This window comes from Schistocerca gregaria, chromosome 7 (genome assembly GCF_023897955.1).
Source record: "Schistocerca gregaria isolate iqSchGreg1 chromosome 7, iqSchGreg1.2, whole genome shotgun sequence".
In the NCBI taxonomy this organism is placed as follows: domain Eukaryota; kingdom Metazoa; phylum Arthropoda; class Insecta; order Orthoptera; family Acrididae; genus Schistocerca; species Schistocerca gregaria.
In genome coordinates this window covers 137,847,251-137,874,409 of record NC_064926.1, presented here as the reverse complement: position 1 = coordinate 137,874,409, position 27,159 = coordinate 137,847,251, and the positions used below count along the sequence as shown (strand labels likewise).

The window sequence follows — 27,159 nt, the reverse complement described above, 5'->3', positions numbered from 1 at the left end:
TAAAAATTCAGTAAATGAAGGAGGCAAAAAGGAATACAAACGTCTCAAAAATGAGATCGACAGGAAGTGCAAAATGGCTAAGCAGGGATGGCTAGAGGACAAATATAAGGATGTAGAGGCTTATCTCACTAGGGGTAAGATACATACTGCCTACAGGAAAATTAAAGAGACCTTTGGAGAAAAGTGGACCACTTGTATGAATATTAAAAGCTCAGATGGAAACCCAGTTCTATGCAAAGAATGGAAAGCAGAAAGGTGGAAGGAGTATATAGAGAGTCTATACAGGGGCAATGTACTTGAGGACAATATTATGGGAATGGAAGAGGATGTAGATGAAGATGAAATGGGAGACACGATATTGCGTGAAGAGTTTGTCAGAGCACTGAAAGACCTGAGTCGAAACAAGACCCCGGGTGTAGACAACATTCCATTAGAACTACTGACAGCCTTGGGAGAGCCAGTCCTGACAAAACTCTACTATCTGGTGAGCAAGATGTATGAGACAGGCGAAATACACTCAGACTTCAAGAAGAATATAATAATTCCAATCCCAAAGAAAGCAGGTGTTGACAGATGTAAAAATTACCGAACTATCAGTTTAATAAGTCACAGCTGCAAAATACTAACACGAATTCTTTACAGACGAATGGAAAAACTAGTAGAAGCCGATCTCGGGGAAGATCAGTTTGTATTCCGTAGAAATGTTGGAACACGTGAGGCAATACTGACCCTACGACTTATCTTAGAAGCTAGATTAAGGAAGGGCAAATCTACGTTTCTAGCATTTGTAGACTTAGAGAAAGCTTTTGACAATGTTGACTGGAATACTCTCTTTCAAATTCTAAAAGTGGCAGGGGTAAAATACAGAGAGCGAAAGTCTATTTACAATTTGTACAGAAACCTGATGGCAGTCATAAGAGTCAACGGCATGAAAGGGAAGCAGCTGTTGGGAAGGGAGTGAGACAGGGTTGTAGCCTATCCCCGATGTTATTCAATCTGTATATTGAGCAAGCAGTGAGACAAAAGAAAAATTCGGAGTAGGTATTAAAATCCATGGAGAAGAAATAAAAACTTTGAGGTTTGCCGATGACATCGTAACTCTGTCAGAGACAGCAAAGGTCTTGGAAGAGCAGTTGAACGGAAGGGATAGTGTCTTGAAATGAGGATATAAGATGAACATCAACAAAAGCAAAACGAGGATAATGGAATGTAGTCGAATTAAGTCGGGTGCTGCTGAGGGAATTAGATTAGGAAATGAGACACTTAAAGTAGTAAAGGAGTTTTGCTATTTGGGGAGCAAAATAACTGATGATGGTCGAGGTAGAGAGGATATAAAATGTAGACTGGCAATGGCAAAGAAAGCGTTTCTGAAGAATATAAATTTGTTAACATCTAGTATAGATTTAAGAGTCAATAAGTCATTTCTGAAAGTACTTGTATGGAGTGTAGCCATGTATGGAAGTGAATCATGGACGATAAATAGTTTGGACAAGAAGAGAATAGAAGCTTTCGAAATGTGGTGCTACAGAAGAATACTGATGATTAGATGGTTAGATCACATAACTAATGAGGAAGCATTGAACCGGATTGGGGAGAAGAGACGTTTGTGGCACAACTCGACCAGAAAAAGGGATCGGTTGGTAGGACATGTTCTGAGGCAGCAAGGGATAACCAATTTGGTAGTGGAGGGCAGCGTGGAGGGTAAAAATCGTAGAGGGAGACCAAAAGATGACTACACTAAGCAGATTCAGAAGGATGTAGGTTGCAGTATGTACTGGGAGATGAAGAAGCTTGCACAGGATAGAGTAGCATGGAGAGCTGCATCAAACCAGTCTCAGGACTGAAGACCACAACAACAACAAAGTAATAACACATCATATTGGAGGACCATTTAATAAAACTCTAGGAAGTTAGTGGGTGTCGAAATTGTGAACACTTGGAATGGGATTTCCAGTTCCAGCATTTTCTTTCCAGCCATTAGAAACCTTTATATAACCTTGATCACAGCTGGTGGTTGGGGACTGTTTCCAATTCATGATACAGGCAAAAGGTGAAATACTAGGAAATGTGAAACCCTTCTTGTTTATGAACATACAAACCGTACTCGATAATTTACCCAAAGTGTGTAGTATGCACTTTATTTATTTACAGAGAGTGTGCAGCTGACTTACCTGCGAGGCTAGGCCGGAAGCTTATGGCAGTCTGGTAGCTTTGTGCAGCCTCCTCCAACCGCTGCTGCGACTGTAGCAACACGCCCCTGCAACACCAGCAAGGTTTTTGTATGTCGTATACAGCCAGGCTACAACGCACCCCACGAGAATAACAAAACTATCAGACACAGGTGGTAAAACAGTGACGGCAGGGGCAGGCGTAGGGGAGATCTACAGGGAGAACGACTATATTTAGGGTGTTTCAAAACGCTACAGCAAAACTTTACGAATGGCTTTCTCACATAACAAGAAGAAAGAAGTCCAGTAAACACTGACTCTAAAATGCATACCTTAAGAGCTATGTATAAATTAGAGTATATGGATGTATGCTTGTATGTCTGTTTGGAATCTCCTCCTAAACCACTAGATCGATTACAGTTTGGAACACAAACAGCAAACTTCATGACTGTGCTGTGTGGTTCGTAATGTCTTAGCCCCAATAAGAGCAGAGATATGGATAAAAACGTGTTTTCTCAATCCCTGCCATATAGGCTTCGCAGGAGAAAAAAATGGTTCAAATGGCTCTAAGCACTATGGGACTTAACATCTGTGGTCATCAGTCCCCTAGAACTTAGAACTACTTAAACCTAAGTAACCTAAGGACATCACACACATCCATGCCCGAGGCAGGATTCGAACCAGCGACCGTAGAAATCGCGCGGTGCTGGACTGAGCGCCTAGAAACGCTAGACCACCGCGGCCGGCTTCGCAGGTGAGCTTCTGTAAAGTTTGGAAGGTAGGAGACGAGGTACTGGCAGAAGTAAAGCTGTGAGGACGGTGCGTGGGTCGTGCTTGGGTAGCTCAGTTGGTGAGCACTTGCCCACGAAAGGCAAAGGTCTCGAGTTCGAGTCTCGGTCCGGCACACAGTTTTAATCTGCCAGGAAGTTTCATATCAGCACACACTCCGCTGCAGAGTGAAAATCTCATTCAGGGGCAGAATAGAATGGACAGAGAGAGAGGTGGCAGGAGGGGATTATTAGGGAGAGGGGGAAGGAGAGGAGGGACAGAGAGAGGAGGGGCAGGAGGTGATGGATAGGGAGAGGTAGGAGGAGATCGATAGCATGAGAGAGGCAGGTTAAGATGGACAGAGAGGAGGGCAGTAAGAGATGGAGAGATGGACAGAGAGAGAGAGGGACGAGAAGCTTCAGGAAGCAGAGATGGACAGAGAGAGAAGGGGCAGGATAGAGAGAGAGAGAGGGAGAGAGAGAGAGAGAGAGAAGGAAAGGGAGATGCAAGAGGCAGGTGAAAAGTATAGAGGAGTAGTGGGTGAGAGAAAAGGAAGAGGGGGAGGAAATGACCACAATTCGAACATTGCAACATTGTACATTCCCTTTTGCCTTATGAAGTGGAAATTTGTGAGCAAAAACCTGCTGCTTTTTCTCGCCGTATTAACAGAATTTTATATAAACTTTTTTATATACTATACAGATCATCACCTCAAGATGTGCATATAATTCTGTGAAACTGGTTATGTTGCCTAATAAAGGAATCTTTATACAGCTAATGTGCCATTGAAGAGTCTTCATAAAGTTTCAGAAAAATTTTAAGGATTTTTTAACATTATTTTGGAAAATTTTTGGAAATTTCTGTACAATAACAATGTTGTGCTTGCTTAGTATTGGCCAGATTTATCGACTTGTTTCACATGATAGATTTTGAAGCTCAAGATCTGTAGGCTGCCCTGTTTGACAGATGTATCAGCTTGCATTCTTCAACTATAGTGCAGGGGCTTCACATGCTGATGAGCATGGCTGGACAGGTTAAGATGGACAGAGAGAGGGGGAGATGTTGACATGGGAGTCATAGAGAATTAGTGAAGTAGTGAGCAGGCGGAGAAAGAAGAGGGGGAGGCAGAGATAGATTTGGTCAGAGGCAGGGGGAGGAAGGTACGCTCAGAGAGATGGGTGGATGAAGTGGACAAAGAGAGGGAAGGGGGGAGGAGACGAAGAGACAAAGAGTGGTGAGTAGGAGAAATACAGAAGCTGGATGATGAGATGAACAGATGCATGGAGAAAGAGATGGATACTGAGAGGGGAAGGAGCGGATTAGCTCAGTATATGTGTTGAATGCATACACAGGTGAATCTGTGGGGAAAAGGCTTGTATATATGTAAAGTATCATGTATGTTTGCATGTTTTTATGACTGGGATCTTCTCCCAATCCTCTGGATAGATTTCAAACAAATTTGGTACAAAGTCTGAAAACTTCTCAAGTATCACCTCTGTGGACTTCATAACCTCCTGTCTCCATCAGAAGCGGAGATACAGGAAGAAAGTGTTTCTTAGCCCCTGCTGTATAGGTGTGCTGTAAGATGGGCATGGTCTGTGGTATTAGATTTGGCCTGCCTTATCGACATGCTTTTCAAAGTAGCCTGCACATCAGGAGGAAGAAACAGTTTTCCAGCCCCAACATGTACGCTGCCCTGGACCTCAAGCATGTTGCATTGGAGTAGTATCAGCTTGCCTTATCGACCTGGTCTGCAATACAACCATTATGTCATGAGCAAAAACTGGTTTTTAAACCTGACATGTAGGCTGACTTGTATGACAGGCATGTTACAAGAGTAGTATGTGCTTGTTTTATCGGCTTGTTTTATAGGAGATACATATGCACATTGGCATGGCTAAGGGAAGATTATGATGAGTAAAGGATGGCATGGATGGAGAGAATGGTTCAATATGGGATAAATACTGAGACAGTGTGCAGAAGAGGATGGAAAGAGATACAAGGCAGGAGGAGATGGCTAGGGGGAGAGAGGGGGAAGGATGGAGCGACAAAGATGGGGAGAGGAGGTGATGGATAAGGACAAGGGGGAGATGGTGAACAGTATCTATTCCCTGCTGCCCCCTCACTCTGTCCACACCTTCCTCTGTCCAACAATACCTTCTCCCAGTTATAGCCATCCACAAGGGGGTCAGGAGATGAACAGAGAGGGGGACCAAAGGAGATGGAAAGGAGGAGGAGGAGTGAGCAGAAAGGGGATGAGAAGGAGACAGAAGCAGAGATAGATTTGGGAGGAGGAGCAGACGGACCAAAAGATGAGGGAAGAGGAGGTGTACAAGAGCAAAGCTGAGAGGAAAGACTAGTATATGCACAGAACACATGAGGCTAGAGTAAGAATGGAAGTGCAATATTGGAGTGCTCGGACTAGGTAGGATATAAGACAGGGCTGTAAGTTTCTCTCAAGAGCGTTTAATATATACGAGGTGCATTCAAGTTCTAAGGCCTCGGATTTTTTTTCTAATTAACTACTCACCCAAAATAGATGAAACTGGTGTTACTTCTCGACGTAATCACCCTGCAGACGCACACGTTTTTCACAACGCTGACGCCATGATTCCATGGCAGCGGCGAAGGCTTCTTTAGGAGTCTGTTTTGACCACTGGAAAATCGCTGAGGCAATAGCAACATGGCTGGTGAATGTGCGGCCATGGAGAGTGTCTTTCATTGTTGGAAAAAGCCAAAAGTCACTAGGAGCCTGGTCAGGTGAGTAGGGAGCACGAGGAATCACTTCAAAGTTGTTATAACGAAGAAACTGTTGCGTAACGTTAGCTCGATGTGCGGGTGCGTTGTCTTGGTGAAACAGCACACGAGCAGCCCTTCCCGGACGTTTTTATTGCAGTGCAGGAAGGAATTTGTTCTTCAAAACATTTTCGTAGGATGCACCTGTTACTGTAGTGCCCTTTGCAAAGCAATGGGTAAGGATTACGCCCTCGCTGTCGCAGAACATGGACACCATCATTTTTTCAGCACTGGCGGTTACCCAAAATGTTTTTGGTAGCGGTGAATCTGTGTGCTTCCATTGAGCTGACTGGCGCTTTGTTTCTGGATTGAAAAATGGCATCCACGTCTCATCCATTGTCACAACCGACGAAAAGAAAGTCCCATTCATGCTGTCGTTGCGCGTCAACATTGCTTGGCAACATGCCACACGGGTAGCCCTGTGGTCGTCTGTCAGCATTCGTAGCACCCACCTGGATGACACTTTTCGCATTTTCAGGTCGTCATGCAGGATTGTGTGCACAGAACCCATAGAAATGCCAACTCTGGAGGCGATCTGGTCAACAGTCATTCGGCGATCCCCCAAAACAATTCTCTCCACTTTCTCGATCATGTCGTCAGAACGGCTTGTGCGAGCCCGAGGTTGTTTCGGTTTGTTGTCACACGATGTCCTGCCTTCATTAAACTGTCGCACCCACGAACGCACTTTCGACACATCCATAACTTCATCATCACATGTCTCCTTCAACTGTCGATGAATTTCAATTGGTTTCACACCACGCAAATTCAGAAAACGAATGATTGCACGCTGTTCAAGTAAGGAAAACGTCGTCATTTTAAGTATTTAAAACATTTCTCATTCTCGCCGCTGGCGGTAAAGCTCCATCTGCCGTACGGTGCTGCCATCTCTGGGACGTATTGACAATGAACGCGGCCTGATTTTAAAACAATGCGCGTGATTCTATCTCTTTCCAGTCTGGAGAAAAAAAATCGGAGGCCTTAGAACTTGAATGCACCTCACACATCGAAGCAGCAGTGGCAAATATAATAGAAAGATTCAGGAATGGATCAAAACTCCAAGTCAAAGGATATCAATGATAAGATTCGCTGATCGTATTACTATCCTTAGTAAAAGAGAGGAACAATTACAGGACCTGTTGAAATGGATGAACAGTCAAGTGAGGACACAATATGGAAAGAGAGTAAGCCTAAGAAAGACGAAAGTAATTGGGAGCAACATAAACGACATTAGCGATAAAATCAACGTCAAAATTGCGGACCCTGAATTAGATGATACTGCTGCTTTCGTAGCAGCGTAGCACATGACAGAAGAAGCAATTGTGACATAAAAAGTAGACTAGCACAGGCAAAGAGGGATTCTTGGCAGAAAGTAGTCTACCGATATCAAACATAGGACTTAATAGGAAACAAATTCTAAGAATATACGTTTGGAGCACACCATTGTATCGTAGTGAATCATGGACAGTGGGAACACTGGAAAAGAAGAGAATCGAAGCACCTTGGATGTGGTGCTATAGAGGAACGATGAGAAAAGGTGACTATTATAAATGAAGAGGTTCACTGCAGAATCGCCGAGGAAAACATTGACAAGTTTAGGCATGTTTAGTGACATGTCACCTCCATAGTACTTGAAGGAGTCATAGATGATAGGGGTAGAGAGAAAATGATATCTGTCTAACAAGTAATTGAAGTTTTTGCCTGCAAGTGATATTTTGCGATCGGGAGTTGGCACGGGAGTGGAACTGGTGGCGAGCCGGATCAAACCAGTTAGGAAGACTGATGACGAATTAAAATAAAGTAGGTGTCTCACGGAGAATGCTCCGTTTCCCTGTACTAGTTTTCCCACTCCCCGAAGTCCTCTTTGCTCCATCGGTCTTGTGTTATTTGCTTCGAAAGTACCAGAAGTATTTAAATTCGTCCACTTGATGTTAACGTGTTTTGATGTTACGTTTATTGGTAATCTCAATCTTTACTGTTTTCGTCTTTCTTTGGTTTACGCTCGATCGATACTCTATCCTTAGTAGGCCGTTCATTTCTGTACAGGTCGTATAATTATCTGTTACATTGACAGAGGACAGCAATGCCATTAGTCGGGAATGAAATAGCGTTCTTGAACCTCTCTTTTATTTTTTCATTGCTTCTTCGACATAGTTTTTACAGCGGAGAAGAAAATTTGCTTGTCTTACGCTCTTTCTGATCTGAGCACGTCTCTCTTTGCCTTCAATTTTTATTGTTCTTTCTTTCCTCATGGGCGTAGCCGGCGTATATTGCCCGTCTTATCGTGCTTCTCTGAGGATCTGATACACTCTACACAACTGTAAAGGGTCGATCGCTCTTTTTGCGTCAACAGTTCCTAATGAATTGTCGGCCTCTTTTCATAATTGCTTCCACGATTAACCGTGTTATAAAGACTGCCTGTTTGGTGCTTTTATCTTTTCTAATGCAAACTAATAATCATCTAGCGTGTTATTACTTTCATTTTTTGTTCTTATAATTAGATACTATTCTGGTAAAATATTTGGATGCATAAGCTGTCAGGCTAATAGTGCGATAGTTCCCGTGTTTAGCTGCCCTTTTTGTCTTAGGGATTGTTTGAATAATAGTTAGCCTTCTTAATGTCTCCACACTCACAAATACACGTTTACTTGAATAATCTTGTTGTGCCACTTCCCACAATGATTTTAGAAACCACGAAGGGCTGGTATCTGTCGTTTCCGCATTGCTGGAACACGAATCTTCCAGTATAGGGATGGCGGTTTTTTAAATAACCGATTTTCTGCTTTTTATTCCTATTATTGTCTGTAATAAACGTAGAAATCGAACGAAGACTGAAAAAGTTCGATTCCTTAGTTTCAAAATACTCGGAACCGAAATATAAAATTAAATAAGCAAAAACTTAGTCTATTTCCAATTCACTGCTTTTCTCGGACAGTGATAAGTGGTTGAATAATACAAAAACTCACCAGCTTCTTTTATTGATACATTGTTTTTGTTTTGTTTTTAAATTCTGCTCAAAAATAATGTTGTAATCAGGGATCATGCTACTATTTGAGCAATACGAATAGGCAGTATTAAAGAGTGAAAACTGAGGTTGAAGCACTCTGTTTTTCGTGTTAATTTGTCCGTTTTCAATGGCTACAAGCAGATAAAGGCATATATAAACACAGACAGTATATCAGATACTTTCTGCTTTTGGTGTGAACTGTGAATGAATTGTCCTTAAGCTTTTAATTTATTCCTGTTAGCATAATTTCTTTCCTTTTTTATTATTTCGTAGAAATTTAACAACTCCGTCCGAACAGGCCATGAAGGCCCAACGGTACCAACCGGCCGCCGTGTCATTCTCAGCACACAAGCCTCACTGGTTGTAGATATTGAAGGGTTTGTGATCACACCACTCTCCAGGCCGTAAGTCAGTTTACGAGACCAGAGTCGCTACTTCTCAATCAAGTAGCTCCTCGGTTTGCCTCACAAGGGCTTAGTGTATCCCGTTTACCAACAGCTCTCGGCAGACCCATCCAAGTGCTAGCCAAGCCCGACAGCGATTAACTTCGGTGACCTGACGGGAACTGGTGTTAACTATTGAGGCAAGGCCGTTGACATTTCATAGCAATGGCAGACAATTTTTTAAATCTTGTATAGCAAGTGAATCATAGCAAGTGAAGCATTGTACCTACTGCTACGCCACTTAGTAAAATATTTCCAGACTATGGTTGTTGCCATTCTGGTAGACAAAAGGTGTCTGGCGACGACAGTGAGGAAGTACCACATAGACCAGAAGGGGCAAGTCCTGTTCACTGCAAGTACACACGTACCATGAAACAAGTCACGCCATAATGTGACAGGAAAATTACTGTCTCGGCAATGGTGTGCCAGTTCTTATGGAATATGTTTGTTCCTCGTTTCTGTTGAGCTTTGTTATTAAAATAGCTTTTCCCATTTTTCGTAAAAACGGAGTATTTCAAAGCAATGAAACTTATTGGTTTTTTAAGGGTTATTTAAAACCGAAAAGAATTATCGCTGATTTTTTAAATCCAGTTTTTAGTAAAAACTCGAAACACTTGTTATAACCGAGACCAAATAAGTGCCGAAAAATATCCGTTACTAAGAAGTAAAATACAAATACAGGTTTTAACCGGTCGGTTATTTCCATACTATAATACTGGATTCCTAATATCCTCCAATCCGACACTCGTTTCATCTTCCGTCACATTAGCAGGCAGTTCCTCCCCCTAGTAGGAGTCATTCAGTCTACTCTTTCCAGATAACTACTCTGTTCCCTCCGTCTAGAAGTGGAATTCCTCTGGCACTGTTAATGTTGACGCATTTTCTGTCAGATTCTCCAAAGGTTATTTTCTCTTCTTTGTATTGCTCTCGGGGGTTGGGGTAGGTGACGCGATCACCGAATGTTGGGCACGAATTCTGGTCTCTCAGAGCTTCTACCGAAACCGCTGGGAAGGGGAGGGGGGGAGGGGGAAGTGGCTCTCAGCCGACGTTGTGTCTACATCTGACTGACTGCTGGATCCCATGATCAACTGTGAGGGAAGCCGCTGTCTCTATTGACCAAGCCGTCGACCACCCGTGTTTCAACAGCCTCCCTTAGAACATCACCCAAAACGAGGAACTCTGCCTTGCTACTTCTGGAAGTGCTTCATATCTGGTACCTTCCTATATCTTTCGCCCTATTGCAAGTATACCTTCCCTCTTCTTATTTTCGAAGATTGTATTTGTTATTACTAGCTGTAATTTACTGCACATTTTTCGTAACCCCACAACAGTGCTTCTGTCTTGCATTATTAATAGGCTAGTCAGTTCATACGCATAGATTTTTCTGAATTTTCCTTTAATTTTCGTGTCCTACACCCGCTACAAGATACTACAGTACGAATAGGTTACAAACACAAACCAGTGTTGCTGCTCACCAAATAATTCTCATTGCACCACATAGCAGATCGTACATGTAAATGACAAGAATATTATATGATATCCAGCGATCACAGTCCCTGCAGACCACGCGTTGCTTGCAGAAACTGCCTCCATTACTTCCTGCTTTGTGCCAGGTTCCTCCAGGTGTCTTCAATTCCAGGGCTGCTAGGTCCTTCGCCATGTCGTCCATCTAGCGCTGCCTTGGTCGTCCAGTGGGGCTACATGGCCAACCAATTGTATTCTTTTCCTCTTTATCTTCTGTAGGATAGTTGGTTGTCGCATCAGAAGGTAGATTTACTCGATTTTCCTCCTCCTCCATTCTTCGTTATCTAAAACTGGTCCCCACATCTTCCTCATTACTCTTCTTTCAAATATTAATAGTTTTTCCCTTTCTCGCTTAGTAATGCTCCATGTTTCTGAACCGTACCTTACTGCTGGGCATATAACTGTATTGTAGATTTTCACCTTAGTGTTCACTGAGGTCGATTTAGAGCCAAGTGTCTCTCTGTGGGAATGCATGCATTTCGTTCCCAATGCTATTCATTCCTTCATGCCGATTTTTATGTTGTTGTCCGTTGTAAACCAAGATACCAAGTATTTGAACTTTTCTACTTTCTTGAACCTCTTGCCATCTGTCTCAAGAAATTCTACCTGCTCTTGCCTTCTTCCTAATTGCATGAACCCTGTTTTGTCTCGATTCTATTTGAGCCCTACCTTCTGTGCATAATCTGTAATCCCTGTGATTTTTAAACACGTACACATGGGATGGCGATATGCATATTAACAGATAGCGGATCTTCATTTGTACTCAGGTGAGCCACATGAGAAGGTTCCCGACGTTATTATGGCTGCAAGACGGGAATTAACAGACTTTGAACATGGGATGATAGTTGAACCTAGAGCGTGGGACATTCCATTTGGAACATCGTAAGGGAATTCAAAATTCCGAGATCCACAGTGTGCGAAGAACACCAAACTTCAGGCATTACCTCTCACCACGGACAAGGCTGTGGCCGATGGCCTACACTGAACGACCGAGACCAGCAGCGTCCGTGTAGAGTTGTCAGTGATAATACACTCCTGGAAATGGAAAAAAGAACACATTGACACCGGTCTATCAGACCCACCATACTTGCTCCGGACACTGCGAGAGGGCTGTACAAGCAATGATCACACGCACGGCACAGCGGACACACCAGGAACCGCGGTGTTGGCCGTCGAATGGCGCTACCTGCGCAGCATTTGTGCACCGCCGCCGCCAGTGTCAGCCAGTTTGCCGTGGCATACGGAGCTCCATCGCAGTCTTTAACACTGGTAGCATGCCGCGACAGCGTGGACGTGAACTGTATGTGCAGTTGACGGACTTTGAGCGAGGGTGTATATTGGGCATGCGGGAGGCCGGATGGACGTACCGCCGAATTGCTCAGCACGTGGGGCGTGAGGTCTCCACAGTACATCGATGTTGTCGCCAGTGGTCGGCGGAAGGTGCACGTGCCCGTTGACCTGGGACCGGACCGCAGCGAAGCACGGATTCACGCCAAGACCGTAGGATCCTACGCAGTGCCGTAGGGGACCGCACCGCCACTTCTCAGCAAATTAGGGACACTGTTGCTTCTGGGGTATCGGCGAGGACCATTCGCAACCGTCTCCATGAAGCTGGGCTACGGTCCCGCACACCGTTAGGCCGTCTTCCGCTCACGCCCCAACATCGTGCAGCCCGCCTTCAGTGGTGTCGCGACAGGCGTGAATGGAGGGACGAATGGAGACGTGTCGTCTTCAGCGATGAGAGTCGCTTCTGCCTTGGTGCCAATGATGGTCGTATGCGTGTTTGGCGCCGTGCAGGTGAGCGCCACAATCAGGATTGCATATGACTGAGGGACACAGGGCCAACACCCGGCATCATGGTGTGAGGAGCGATCTCCTACACTGGCCGTACACCTCTGGTGATCGTCGAGGGGACACTGAATAGTGCACGGTACATCCAAACCGTCATCGAACCCATCGTTCTACCATTCCTAGACCGGCAAGGGAACTTGCTGTTCCAACAGGACAATGCACGTCCGCATGTATCCCGTGCCACCCAACGTGCTCTAGAAGGTGTAAGTCAACTACCCTGGCCAGCAAGATCTCCGGATCTGTCCGCCATTGAGCATGTTTGGGACTGGATGAAGCGTCGTCTCACGCGGTGTGCACGTACAGCACGAACGCTGGTCCAACTGAGGTGCCAGGTGGAAATGGCATGGCAAGCCGTTCCACAGGACTACATCCAGCATCTCTACGATCGTCTCCATGGGAGAATAGCAGCCTGCATTGCTGCGAAAGGTGGATATACACTGTACTAGTGCCGACATTGTGCATGCTCTGTTGCCTGTGTCTATGTGCCTGTGGTTCTGTCAGTGTGATCATGTGATGTATCTGACCCTAGGAATGTGTCAATAAAGTTTCCACTTCCTGGGACAATGAATTCACGGTGTTTTTATTTCAATTTCCAGGAGTGTAGATAAGCAACACTGTTAGGAATAACCGCAAAAATCAATTTAGCACGTACGATGTACGTATCCGTCGAAATTTGTTGCTAACAGGCCGTGGAAGCAGACGACCGACGCGAGTGCAATTGCTAACAGCATGACATCGCTTGCAACACCCCTCCTGGGCTTGTGACCCTATTGGTTGCGCCCTAGATGACTGCCACAATGCCAGGTCTTGTAAGCTATGACATCTCGGTCGGCGAAGGATTCCAGCCCAGGTAGGGATGCGTTCTCACAACGAACAATGGCTAGGGCATACCAACCACTACCGGAATTTCCTGTAGCATCGTCAAGAGTAAAATTAAGCCTGCAGCCATGGAAGAATATAGGTGCTTTTAATATAACTGCTTGGGCTGTTCCATTTACTCCAAGCTTATTCTCGAGGCTAATAATATGTTCGTAGATAGGCATGCGGTGGCGGCGTTGACGATATACACGTCGACGGGGCATAGTGCTTCAATGCTGTTGCAGACAGAGCTCACAGCGGAATGGTTCCACTGGCCTGCACTGCCCGCTTATATAGGAGACGGATGACCTTCATTACGTAGCACGCTCGTAACACTCACCGATTACAGAGGTCAGGGATCACACTTTATTAATAATTATAGTACAAAGTAATATCTCCAGTTACAGTTACATTTTCAGCAAGTACACCAAGTCCCTTCATCCATACATGAATTTTTTCATCATTACTAACTTTTCTACAAGAGCGGGTATACAATGTAAAAGGCATATTACTATAAACAAAACTAGGTCTACTTTGAGTCTTTGGATCTATGCGACAATACTAGGTCTTGTAAGCGATCACAGCTCGGTCGGCGAAAGATTCTAGTGCAGGTAGGGATGCGCCGGCATAGATCTATGGCCGCTCTTGTAGAATAGTTAGTAATTATGAAAAAATTCATGTGTGGATGAAAGGACTTGGTGTACTTGCTAAAAATGTCACTGTAACTGGAGATATTACTTTGTACTATAATTATTAATAAAGTGTGACCGCTGACGTCTGTAACCGGGGAGCACACATCGCGAACCGGGGGCTCAAGGATGCAAGAGTTCGGAAAAAATAGTAAACATAGTGCCGCACTGCCCGCTGAGCTCCTAGCGAGTCGGTGACGTAATCCGGGAATAAACTTGAAGAAAATGAAACAGCCCAAGCAGTTATACTAAACAGACCTATATTCTTCCGTTGCTACAGGGTTAATTTTAGTCTCGACATTGCTACAGGAAATTCTGGCAGTGGCTTGTTTACCCTAGCCACTGTTCGTTGTGAGAACGCATCCCTACCTAGACTAGAATCCTTCGCCGACCGAGATGTCATTACTTACAAGACCTGGCACTGTGGCATAGACCCGAAGACTCAAAGTACACCTAGTTATGTTTATAGCAATATGCCTTTTACATTGTACACCCGCTCTTGTAGAAAAGTCAGATGAGTCCTAATCTCAGTTGGTAAGAGCTGATAGTAGTTTTCGAGTGTGGCGCAGTCTCCACGAAGCCATGGACCTAAATTGTCACTGTTCAAGCTGATGGTGGCTCTGTAATGGTGTGGCCTGTGTTTGGACTGTGTCCTCTGGACGTTCGGCTATTTGGAGACTATTTCCAGTCAGTCACGGACGTCACGTTCCAAAACAATGATGGAATTTTTATGGATGACAATGTGACATGTCCACGGACCACAACTGTTCGCCATTGATTTGCAGAACGTTCTGGACAATTCAAGCGAATGGTTTGGCAACTCAGATCACTTATGGGACATTATCGAGAAGTCAGTTCGTGCAGAAAATTCTGCACCGCAACACTTTCGCTATTATGGACGGCTATAGAGGCACCATGGCCCAATATTTCTGCAGGGGACTTCCAACGTCTTACTGAGTCCATGCCACGTCAAACTGCTGCACTAAGCCGGGCGAAAGGAGGTCCAACACGATACTAGACTTCTGTCACCTCAGTGCAAATGAGTGCTGAGGGCCTTGTCTGCTTTTTTTGCATTATGGTAAGACATCTACATCTACGTCTACATGGATACTCTGCAAACCATATACAAGTGCCTGGCAGAGGGTTCATCGAACCACCTTAACAATTCCCTATTATTCCAATCTTCTATAGGGCGCGGAAAATAATGAACACCTATATCGTTCCGTACCAGCTCTGATTTGCCTTATTTTGTCGTGGTGATCGTTTCTCCCTATTTAGGTCGGTGTCAACAAAATATTTTCGCATTCGGAGGAGAAAGTTGGTGATTGGAATTTCGTGAGAAGATTTCGTCGCAACGAAAAACGCCTTTCTTTTAATGATTTCCAGCCCAAATCCTGTATCGTTTCTGTGACACTCTCCCATATTTCGCGATGATATAAAACGTGCTGCCTTTCTTTGAACTTTTTCGATGTACTCCGTCAGTCTTATCTGGTAAGGATCCCACACCGCGCAACAGTATTCTAAAAAATGACGCACAAGCGTAGTGTAGGCAGTCTCCTTAGTAGGTCTGTTACATTTTCTAAGTGTCCTGTCAATAAAACGCAGTCTTTGCGTAGCCTTCCCCACAACATTTCCTATGTGTTCCTTCCAATTTAAGTTGTTCGTAACTGTAATACCTAGGTATTTAGTTGAATTTACTGCTTTTAGATTAGACTGATTTATCATGTAACCGAGTTATTGGATGACCTCACACTTTTCGTTATTTAGAGTCAACTGCCACTTTTCGCACCATTCCGATATTTCTTCTAAATCGTTTTGCAGTTTGTTTTGGTCCACTGATGACTTTATTAGTCGTTAAACGACAGCACCATTTGCAAACAGCCTAAGACGGCTGCTGAGATTGTCTCCAAAATCGTTAACATAGATAAGGAACAGCAAAGGGCCTATAACACTACCTTGGGGAAGGCCTGAAATCACTTCTGTTATACTCGATGACTTTCCGTCAATTACTACGAACTGTGACCTCTCTAACAGGAAATCGCAAATCTAGTCACATAACGGAGACGTTATTTCATAAGCACACAGTTTCACTACGAGCCGCTTGTGTGGTACAGTGTCAAAAGCCTTCCGGAAACCTAGGAATACGGAATCGATCTGAAATCCCTTGTCCATAGCACTCAACACTTAATGTGAATAAACAGATAGTTGTGTTTCACAGGAACGATGTTCTCTAAACCCATGTTGACTGTGTGTCAATAGACCGTTTTCTTCGAGGTAATTCATAATGTTCGAACGCAATATACGTTCTAGAATCCTGCTACATATCGACGTTAACGATATGGGCCTGTAATTTAGTGGATTACTCCTAAACATGATTTTAATTGTTATCTGCTAATTTTATTTGATGTCTTACAACAATTGTGTAAAATTTCGGTAAAAACATCTAAATATGAGTTGCGCCAATGTTGTAATGAGGAGAAATAGAGACGAAGAAAGTGATGATTTTAATTACGTTTAGTCCCGACGCTTTATCGCAAACTTAACGATCCAGTGGATTGTGCTATAGTCTGCATATGAAGTTTGGCTTATTAAGGTGTTTGTTTCTAGACATGCTGGATGTATTTTCCATTTGATTGTAATTGATGTCACCAAGTTGAGATAATTTTTTTAATTGCTTTGACTTTTTAAGTACAAGTAACATCTGAATATGCTCCTCACGAACCGAAATCTATAATAAACTGATGTTTGTTTGCCGATGGTTTTCAAGAGGGTCAAATAGAAATATGCAAATCTCTGTAGGTTCATGTCTTTCTTATCTATCCGTAGTCAGTTCTGGTAGCATTTATTATTTATCATTAAATGTCCTCTGTGATACATTATCATTTAAGGATTGATTTAGGTGTTCTGAACACACACAATATACATCTACACCTATATTCTGCAAACCACCATTAAGTGCATATCAGAGGGTACGTTCCATTGTATCAGTTGTGAAAGTTTCTTCCTGTTTCTTTTCACATATATTGCGTGCGGGAAGAACGACTGTTTGAATCCTTCCCTGCTTGCAGCAGTTACTCTGATACCTATGGGAGCGATACGTAGGGGATTGTAGTATATTCCCAAAGTCATCGTTTAAAGCTGGTTCTTGAAACTTTGTTGACAGACTTTCTCTGGATAGTTTAAATCAGTATCAGACTGGTGGCTCCCACTCATGTTACTAAAGTCTCAAGACCACAAAGACAGTGTTTAATTTCACCGCCGTTCACCAACAACCGTCCTTCGCGTCTTATTGTGCAGATGTTTTGCTACCCCAAGTATCGGGACACTTTGCTATCAGTGACTGAGACGCGTATACTCACAGGTTGTAGTGTACGTCCGCCATGTTGGGCCGGTAGGAGAGCGCCTTACGGTAGCACCTCTCCGCCTCTTCCAGCTCGCCTTTCATACTCAGGATGTTGCCCAGGTTGCCGTATGCTGCAATAAGACAGTCACTATTACAAATTTATCAAGCATGATATTCAGGGCTGGTTTCAGAACTACGATAGAATATGAAACTTTCTGACAGATTAAAACTGTGTGCGGGATCGAGACTCGAACTCGGGACCTTTGCCTTTCGCGGGAAAGTGCTCTACCATCTCGGCTAGCCTAGCACGACTCACTACCCGTCCTGACAGCTTCAATTCCGCCAGTACCTCATCTCCTACCTTCCAAGCTTTACAGAAGCTCTCCTGCGTACCTTGCAGAACTAGCACTCCTGAAAGAAAGGATATTGCGGAGACATGGTTTAGCCACAGCCCGGGGAATGTTTCCAGAATGAGATTTTCACTCTGCACCGGAGTGTGCGCTGATATGAAACTTCCTGGCAGATTAAAAATGTGTGCGGGACCGAGACTTGAACTCGGGACCTTTGTCTTTCGCGGGAAAGTGCTCTACAAACTGAGATACCCAAGCGCGACTCACGCCCCGTCCTCACAGCTTTACTTCTGCCAATACCTCGTCTCCTACCTTCCAAACTTTATAGAAGCTCTCCTGCGAACCTTGCAGAACTAGCACTCCTGAAAGAAAGGATATTGCGGAGACATGGCTTAGCCACAGCCTGAGGAATGTCCCGAATTCGAGTCTCGGTCTGGCACACAGTTTTAATCTGCCAGGAAGTTTCATATCAGCGCACACTACAGAGTGAAAATCTAATTCTGGATACTATACAATATATTTCCAGAAAATTTCTGTCATCAAGTAACCCGAGAAGCAACGACCACGTAAATATGAAATGGCAAATTAAAACATCTTCTGCTGTATAAATTTCCCGTTTTATTTTATTTCTGTTACCAGATGCAGCGCAACACTACGCCCTGACCGACGTGTAGGACGAATCCTGCCTCTTGCACGATTGAAATAGGGTCCAGCATATAGTCGCAGGTATCTGTAGGTTTCTTCTTAACAAAGCGATCCCTTCGGTCAACAGTTGCAACATTGCCTTTGTTGATCGAAGCGATCGTTTTGTTAAGAAGAAGTCTACGGACACTAGTGGCAGTATGCTGGCGCCTGTTTCTATTGTACAAGAGGTGGGGGTTTTTCCTAGACGTCGATCAGGCATCCTGAAGATGGCGCAGTGTAACGCTTAAACTGGTAACAGAAATAAAATAAAACTGGAAATTAAATGGCTGAAGATGTTTGGATTTGCCATTTTTATATTGAACGGCCAAGGTCCCGCAGCCAGTCTAGATAGAGGTGGACTTAGAGAGACTAACTATGAATAGTCACGGGTGACTAGCCCTGTATCATAAGGTTGTACGTTCCTCACTAGAGTTATAAACGGAAGAATAAAATAGAACAACCGAGGTAATTTTGTACAGAGTGATTTTGATAAATCGTGTCAAATTGCAGGAAACGTTTCCCGAGAGGACGAGAAGGAAGGGCCCTGTGGACATGTGGGCGGAAATGAATGGTGTCTATGCTACAAGGTACAATGAAGTGTACGACATGTTGTGATATGAATCACCCTTAGACAAGGTGTTCTAAATGGCCTACAGCTCTGTAAGACGATGTGGGAAGACGACGCGGCAGTGACTGGCGTACACGTTCAAATGTGCCATCCTGCAACCAAATAGCGCAACAGGGAACATGATTACGTTGCTCCAGTCTCTGGGATGGACTCCGGATATACAACTTCCTCCAGCAACCAAACCCCTCCCCCCTTCTGCCACCACCTGTAGAAATCTAAATGGTTGAGGTCTGGTGACCAGCTGGGCCATGCGACTGGACCAGCATGCCCGATCTATCAGCCAGGGTCAATGATGTTGAGATGTCTCCAACGGAAATGCGGAAGTGAGCAGGAGCACCATCACGTAATAACGAAATTACCCCTCATACCACCAGGAGCACGCCATCTAGCAGCAGTGGCAGGGTGACCTGCAGGAAATTTGATACGCCTCACCTGTGAGGCCTTGTAATAGGATGTTCGTCCCCTAAAGCTGTCGCCAATATTACATGACCACACACTGAGGCTGAATCAGTGCTGGTGGTTCGCTGCCACCGTAGCTTCGGGATTCTCCACAGCACACAGCTGTTGTTATGATGGTTGATGATACCACCCCTCGTAAATTTAGTCTCATCTGTGAATAGGCTGGTTGACAGATATCCTAGTGCCGTGATAGCTTGGTCGACGAACCAGCGACAAAGCCGTCGCATCGAGGCAAGTCTACATCTACAGCTACATGGATACTCTGAAAATCACACCCAAGTGCCGTGCAGAGGGTTTTTCGAACGACACACACAATAACTCTTCACCGTTCCAGTCCCGAACAGCGCGCGGAATAAACGAACACCCGTATCCTCCGTGCGAACCCTGATTTCTCCTACTTTACCATGATGATCGCTCCCTCGCATGCCTTTCGGCGTCAGCAAAACACCTTCGCACTCAGAGGAGAAAGTTTGGCGACTGAAACATCACGAGAAGATTCCGCCGCAACCGAAAACACTCTTGTTTCAATGATGTCCATCTCAACTACCACATCTCATCAGCGACACCCTCTCCCCTATTTATCAACAACACAAAACGTGCTGCACCTCCACAAACTTCCTGATGCAACCTTCCATCTCCAACCTGCAGGTATGCTTCACCACACAGCAACACTCTAAAATAGGATGGACAATCGGACTGCCAGCAGTCTCCCCAGTAGATCTGCTGTATCCCCTAAGCGTCCCCCCAACAAAACGCAGTCTCTGTCTCACTTCCCTACAACATCCTCCACGTGTTTCCTCCAATCTAAGGCAGTCACAAGAGCAACTAGTTGAATTTACGGCCTCTAGATCTGAATGATCCACTGTGTAACCGAAGTTCAACGGACTCCTCCTAGCACACATGTAGATGATCCCACACCCTTCATCATGGAGGGCCTCGCACCATACGGATATCTTTTCTAAATCGTTCTGAAATTTGTCCTGATCCTCTGATGACCCCACCAGACGAGAACTGACGGCACCATCCGCAAAGCACCCAATACAGAGCCCAGACGGCCCTCTAAATCGTTCGTATAGTTAAGGAACAGCAGAGGCTCCACAACACTACCCAGGGAACACCAGAAACCAACTTTGCTTCACCCGACGACCCCTTGCCAATGACGACGAACCATGACCTCCCACCCCCTCCTCTCCTCCCCACAGGAAGTCACGAATCTCGCCACACAACTGAGAAACATGTGGTGTCACTGCCAGACACCACCCTTGCTAGGTGGTAGAGTTTAAATCGGCCGCGGTCTGTTAGTATACGTCGGACCCGCGTGTCGCCACTGTCAGTGACTGCAGACCGAGCAACGCCACACGGCACGTCTAGTCTAGAGAGACTCCATAGCACTCGTCCCAGTTGTACAGCCGACTTTGCTAGCGGTGGTTCACTGACTACATACGCTCTCATTTGCAGAGACGACAGTTTAGCATAGCCATCAGCTACGTCATTTGCTACGACCTAGCAAGGCGCCATATTCATCTTCAAGAATGTATTTTGAACAGATAGTATTGTGAATCATGTACCGTCAAGAGCGACGTTCATCATTAATGGGTTAAAGTATGAAACTAATTACGTCCGCTTTCTGAATTCTAATTCCTTGTCATGTTCCAGGCCTCGCGTCAGTATAGTTCTTCCCTTTTCACGCCAGCCTGCGTGAGCTGAAGCGCGTTCATTTCGGCCTCCTCTAGTAACTCGGTGTTGGCTCTTCTGCCAACACTACAAAACACTCCACAAGGAGGCAACATGGCCACAAGCCGCCGGCGAGATATGGTACCAAAAGCCCCCCGGAAACCCATAAATACAAAATCGATCCGAAATCCCCTGTCAACAGCATTGAAGGCCTCGAGCGAATAGAGAGCCAGTTGTGCTTCACAAGAACGACGCCTCCCAAACCCCTAGCGACCGTGTGTCAATAGACCATTCTCTTTGGGACAATCCACAATGCTCGAACACAATACACGCTCGAAATTCTCGCCGCAAATCGACGCCAATGACGAGAGCCCAAAACCTAGCAGGTCACTCCCACTGCCCCTCCCAAATACTGGTGCCACCCGGGCAACTTTCAGTCTCTGCGTACGGATCTTTCGTCTAGCGAGAGGTTGTATTTTATTAAGTATGGAGCTATTGCATAACCGTATCTGAAAGGAACCTAACTGGTATTCAGTCTCGACCAGATGACTTGCTTTTGTTAAATGATTTAAGTTACTTCACTACTCCGACGACATCTATTTGTAAGTTACTCATGTTTTCAGGTCTTCTTGATTCGAGTCCCTAGATAATAAGGCCTGCAGCGTTATAAGCGATAAGGATGGTGCCAGCTGTCACGAAGAATGTTCCACACGGTCGTTTGGTTTACCCTATGCTGGCGGGATACAAGGCTGGTGCTGATACCGGGCATATTCCATAGGGTTCAACATCTTTTCCTCCAAGGCATGAGTACGTACTGGGTACGCCCGCCTTTCGTAATTACTCAGTTCCATACACGAGCCTGTCTTACACAAACGATGAGACACTGTTCCAAATAGTTAACGGTGCGGCAGCTGTCGGCAGCGATACGTTTCCCCCCAGTACAGTCGTGATAATGCCCGCTCATTGCCATTTCTTTGGCCGTTTAGAAACACCATGTCGGGCTGTTTCTGGTTGTTATACCAGGTCATCGTCTCTCAGTGCGGCATTATACGACACACGTGGACAACTGAGTGAATCGGCAATAGCCGTGAAGCGGGTGGCCTTTATACCGATGCGTGAGCTGACCGCAGTCGTGAACAACATTATTGTACTCTTGAACGTGGGGCTAAAACGCTATACAGACAGAATATACCCACTTGCCTGGTCGGCTGTCCTATGTGCTTTTAGTTCTTGGAACATACACAGCCAAATATTTTTTATCTACACCTTCAAGTGGAAGTAACTCCCTTGGAACCCATTTCCGACCATGCGTCGATCTGACATTTTTTCCTTCATAACCTCTCATAGGTATTTTCCTGCAGTTTGTCCAAATGTGAACCACAGGCTTCTAAGTTCTTTGTTGTACTACCTTTACTGTTATGTCATCAATTTGTTTTTGTGTGTCAGTTAGCTGCCAAAGGCCAAATAAATAAATAAATCGTTTCATATCCTCACAAGAATAAGTGAAACACATGGAGGTAGCTGGTTAGATCAAACGGGAAGGAATGGACTGATGTAATTGAAGAAGCATACGTGCGTTTTCTAAAAGCCTAATATCATTTCTTCCTTGTTTTAGTCATCATTCTTTATGCAGCTTTATTTGTCATCCTACATTTCTTTTTATCTTGAGCAAATCTTTTCACCACTACATAACTATTAATCTGATCATTTGTGAAAATCTGTGTTACATATTATAGGTAGTCTTTATTTGTATCGATAGTTTTCCAGCCTATGTTGCTCCTGCCACTTCCAAAATAGCTACCCCTGGATGCAAGGTTGAGCGTTTTACACTGCAGCGGGGATATTGTCTTTTTCAATAGATGTGCGTCTATATGTAATATATTCTATATGTAATATATTCGCCACGCGGGATTAGCCGATCGGTCAGAGGCGCTGCAGTCATAGACTGTGCGGCTGTTACCGCGGAGGTTCGAGTCCTCCCTCGGGCATGGGTGTGTGTATTTGTCCTTAGGATAATTTAGGTTAAGTAGTGTGTAAGCTTAGAGACTGATGACCTTAGCAGTTAAGTCCCATAAGATTTCACACACATTTGAACATACAATCTTCGTTTAACAGATATGTACGCTCATTGTACAAAACCAATAAAAATACGATTTACTTCTAAGGAGCACAAAGGCTTAATACCGAGTTAACAATGCAAAACGCAAACTGTAGAATGCGTTGTGTCAGCAATAACTTCTTGACTCGTGAGGCAAAGCTGATACTGCCGACCCAACAAAAAATGCTCTCATTAACTGTAATAGGAATATAAAGTTTTTGACTTATCTAACCGCATGTGCCACCTTTCCTGTGAAAACAGTTCCGAGTAAAATGGCTGTACAATGCGGATGTAGTCTTTCGCCCGTACTGTGCAGTCGCTTATAGGTTGAAGGAGCAATGACAGAAATAAACGTTGAAGAGTGTGATAAAAATTCAGAGTGAAAGAATATCATTGATGAGATTTACTGGTAACGTTACTACCCTCACTGAAAGTGACGGAAAATTGCAGGATCTGTTGAATCGAATGAACAATCTGTTGAGTACAGAATATGGATTGAGAGTAGACTGGTAAATGACGAACGTTGTGATGGGTAGCAGAAATGACAGCTGCGATAAACTTAACATAAAAAAATTTGTGACCACGAATTCGACGAAGTTAAAGAATTCTGGCATCTTGGATAAATGAAGCAGGGAGGGCATAAAAAGCAGCCTAGCAAAGGCAAAACAGGTTTTCCTGACCAAGAGATGGTGTTATCAAACATACACATTAATTTAAGGACGAAATTTATTATAAAGTACTTCTGGACAATAGCATTGTGTGGTAGCGAGTAATGGACTTTGGAGAATGTGGAAAGGAAGAGAATCAAAACGTTTCAGATGTGGTGCTAGACCAGGATATTGAAAATTAGGTGAACTCAACAAGAATGAGGAGATTCTACGCATAACAGGCAAAGAAATGAATACGCGGAAAACAATAACAAGAAGAAGGAGCTTTATGATAGTGCATGTGTTCAGACTTCAGACAACAACGTGTATGGTCCTACAGGGAATTGAGGACATAGGGTGCTACTTTGACATGAAAAGGTTGACACACGAGAGGAATTCCTAGGGAGCCACATCATCAGAAGAGTGTTGGCAAAAAAAAAAAAAAAAAAAAAAAAAAAAAAAAAAAAAAAAAAAAAAAAAAAAGCTTCCATGTGAGTTAATGAATTTAATTCCACGTTAAAGTGGAGGCTTCAGTAAAATGGTCGTGTAAGCCTGTTCACAGTACGCAGAAAGGCTAACGTACGACGCACGCAACTCTGCCATCCCTAGCAAGGCACTACGGTGTCCACAATAGCCTGCGGGTTTTTCCATCTCGTAATGAAAGACTTCTTTACCGGTGGCCAAGCAAACGTACTGGAGTTGCTACTATCATCGCTACAAAAGAAAATGGCATTCTGAACTTTACGTGGCAGTGCAAGCATTGTGAGAGCAACGTCGCTAATGGCACGTAACGACTCCCGTGTTGTGTCCTTGCGCCATTTCTCGGAACAGTATAGTGGCGTGTCTGTGTGTTGTGAGGTGGGGAGGGAGGGGGATTGGTGGTCCCAGGGAATTAAAGGTATGTGGAGGGGGGAGGGGTGGGGGGAATGTTGCCAGGGCGCGCTCCAGCGTGACGCGCCGGGCTGCTCACGTCATGCGACAATTACGCAACGGCCCTAATTCCACCTCATGTAGCAAGAATTTGACCGACAGCCACATCAACACGCACACAGCTGCTCGCCATTGCTAGTCACAGGGTTAACCTGCAGTGTAGCTGAAGTTTTACAAGTCGCGTTTGAAAACTCATCGAAGAAAGAGGGCCTTACAGACATACCATCGTTTGACCGACGGAAAACCCTCGGCAAAGGTCATTAGAACTTTCCACTCCAATGTCGAGTGCCATTCGACATCGCGAAATTTGTTTTCCTCTCCGATGTCGAGCCTCATTCGACCGACTTTTCGAAGCTCTCATACGGATTTTGAGTCTACTAGCCATTATTGCTGCAGTGTGCTGCTATCTAGGAGAACTAGTGTTAACTCAGTGTCGAACAGTAGCAGCTGTGTGATGTCAAAGATTGTAATAATTACGTTCAAGTCCATGCGCTCGAAATGGCTAGTTGTTCACGTACAGTCCTTTCTGAGGAAGAGATTTTAGATATTTTAGGGCAATCTCTAAGTGAAAACGACAGTGAAAATGATTTTGATTATGATAGTGATTCATTTCAAAACAATTCGAGTGACAATGACGAAGAAAACAATGACAATGTGCACGTTTCTAGTGATTCAGCAGAGGATTCGTGGCGAATGTGGAGCGACACTGACACTGACTTCACATATTTTCCTATTGACAAATCAAAGTGTGGTTTTATAACAAAGTACTTCTGTTCCATCATCGCCCGTCGGATTCTTTCAATTAATTTTTACAGATAACCTATTTCAACAAATAGCAGATGAAACGAATAGGTATGCTACATAAAAAATACGTAGAGTGACACCACTTCCACAACATTCTGCATGGTGGGACTGGAGAAATGTTACCGTCGAAGAAATGAAACGCTTCCATGGTGTGCTACTGAATATGGCATTCCAAAAGTGTAAGAACTTGCAGGACTTTTTTTTAAGAGAATGGTTACAATCATCCAACATCTTTATAGACTGTTTTAGTCGCCCACTATTTATGCAAATTTTCTGGGCACTTCATGTTTCTAATCCGACGAGGGCTACACATGTCAACAGTCAGGTTCAGTCACGTCTGAGTAAAGTGACAAATGTATTGAATTACTTGTCTGGCACGTTTCTCGAAATTTATCGACCATGTCAGTATTTAGCTGCTGATGAATCTACAGTATCGTTTAAGAGTCGTGTATTATTCAAAATGTACAATCCTCAAAAACCAACAAAATGGGGACTCAGAGTTTATGTAATTTCGGATTCATCAAATGGTTATATTTGCAGTTTGATACCCTATTTTGGCGCTGTAACAACTGAGTCATTGATTTGTCCACACTTGAATTTTTTTGAGAGAATAGTTCTTCAGCTGCTAGCTAATATCGGAAATGCAACAGGGCAATCAGGGTATCATTTGTACACTGACCGTTTTTATACAAGTGTTGCATTAGCTCATGAGCTATTGAAAAGGGACATGCATTTCACAGGAACGATTCAGGCCAATCGCAAAAACTTTCCAGCTGCAAATCAAGAAAGGAGCTCTGCGTCTAAGATAAGACGAAATAAAATGCCTGCGCAACAACAAAATGATGGTTCTGGCATGGCAAGATAAACGAACAGTTCTCATGCTTTCTACAAAAGCCAATAACTCAGTGTCACTTAAAGAAAGGAGAAAGAGAAAGGGAGGGGAGAAATAAAGAAACCAAATGTGATTATTGAATTTACTTCAAAGATGAGTGTTGATCGATCTGACCATTTTATTTCCAGTTACGGTTTTCTAATGATAAGTCCGAAGTGGTGGCGAAAACTATACTTCTGGCTGTTGAAGGTAGGACTTGTAAACAGCTATTTACTATACAAGAACCACTGTGTGAAAAACAGCCGGCCGAGGTGGCCATGCAGTTCTAGGCGCTTCAGTCCGGAACCGCGCTGCTGCTACGGTCGCAGGTTCGAATCCTGCCTCGGGCATGGATGTGTGTGATGTCCTTAGGTTAGTTACGTTTAAGTAGTTCTAAGTTCTAGGGGACTGATGACCACAGATGTTAAGTCCCATAGTGCTCAGAGCCATTTGAACCATTTTTCTAGGGGACTAATGACCTCACATGTTAAGTCCCATAGTGCTCAGAGCCATTTGAACCATTTTTGTAAGGGACTAATGACCTCACATGTTAAGTCCCATAGTGCTCAG

The 27,159-nt window shown here is 44.2% G+C and overlaps 1 protein-coding gene across 1 annotated transcript in view; it reads right to left on the bottom strand.

The window, feature by feature from the left end:
- The window catches only part of LOC126281582 (protein O-mannosyl-transferase TMTC2-like), a 698,078-nt gene that overhangs the window by 374,120 nt on the left and 296,799 nt on the right, over positions 1–27,159 (bottom strand). The window contains exons 8-9 of the mRNA XM_049980663.1: positions 17,461–17,575; positions 2,172–2,257 (exon numbers count right to left, since the gene is read on the bottom strand). Of these exons, the coding sequence (XP_049836620.1) occupies positions 2,172–2,257; positions 17,461–17,575 (201 nt within the window). The remainder of the gene's footprint in view (positions 1–2,171; positions 2,258–17,460; positions 17,576–27,159) is intronic.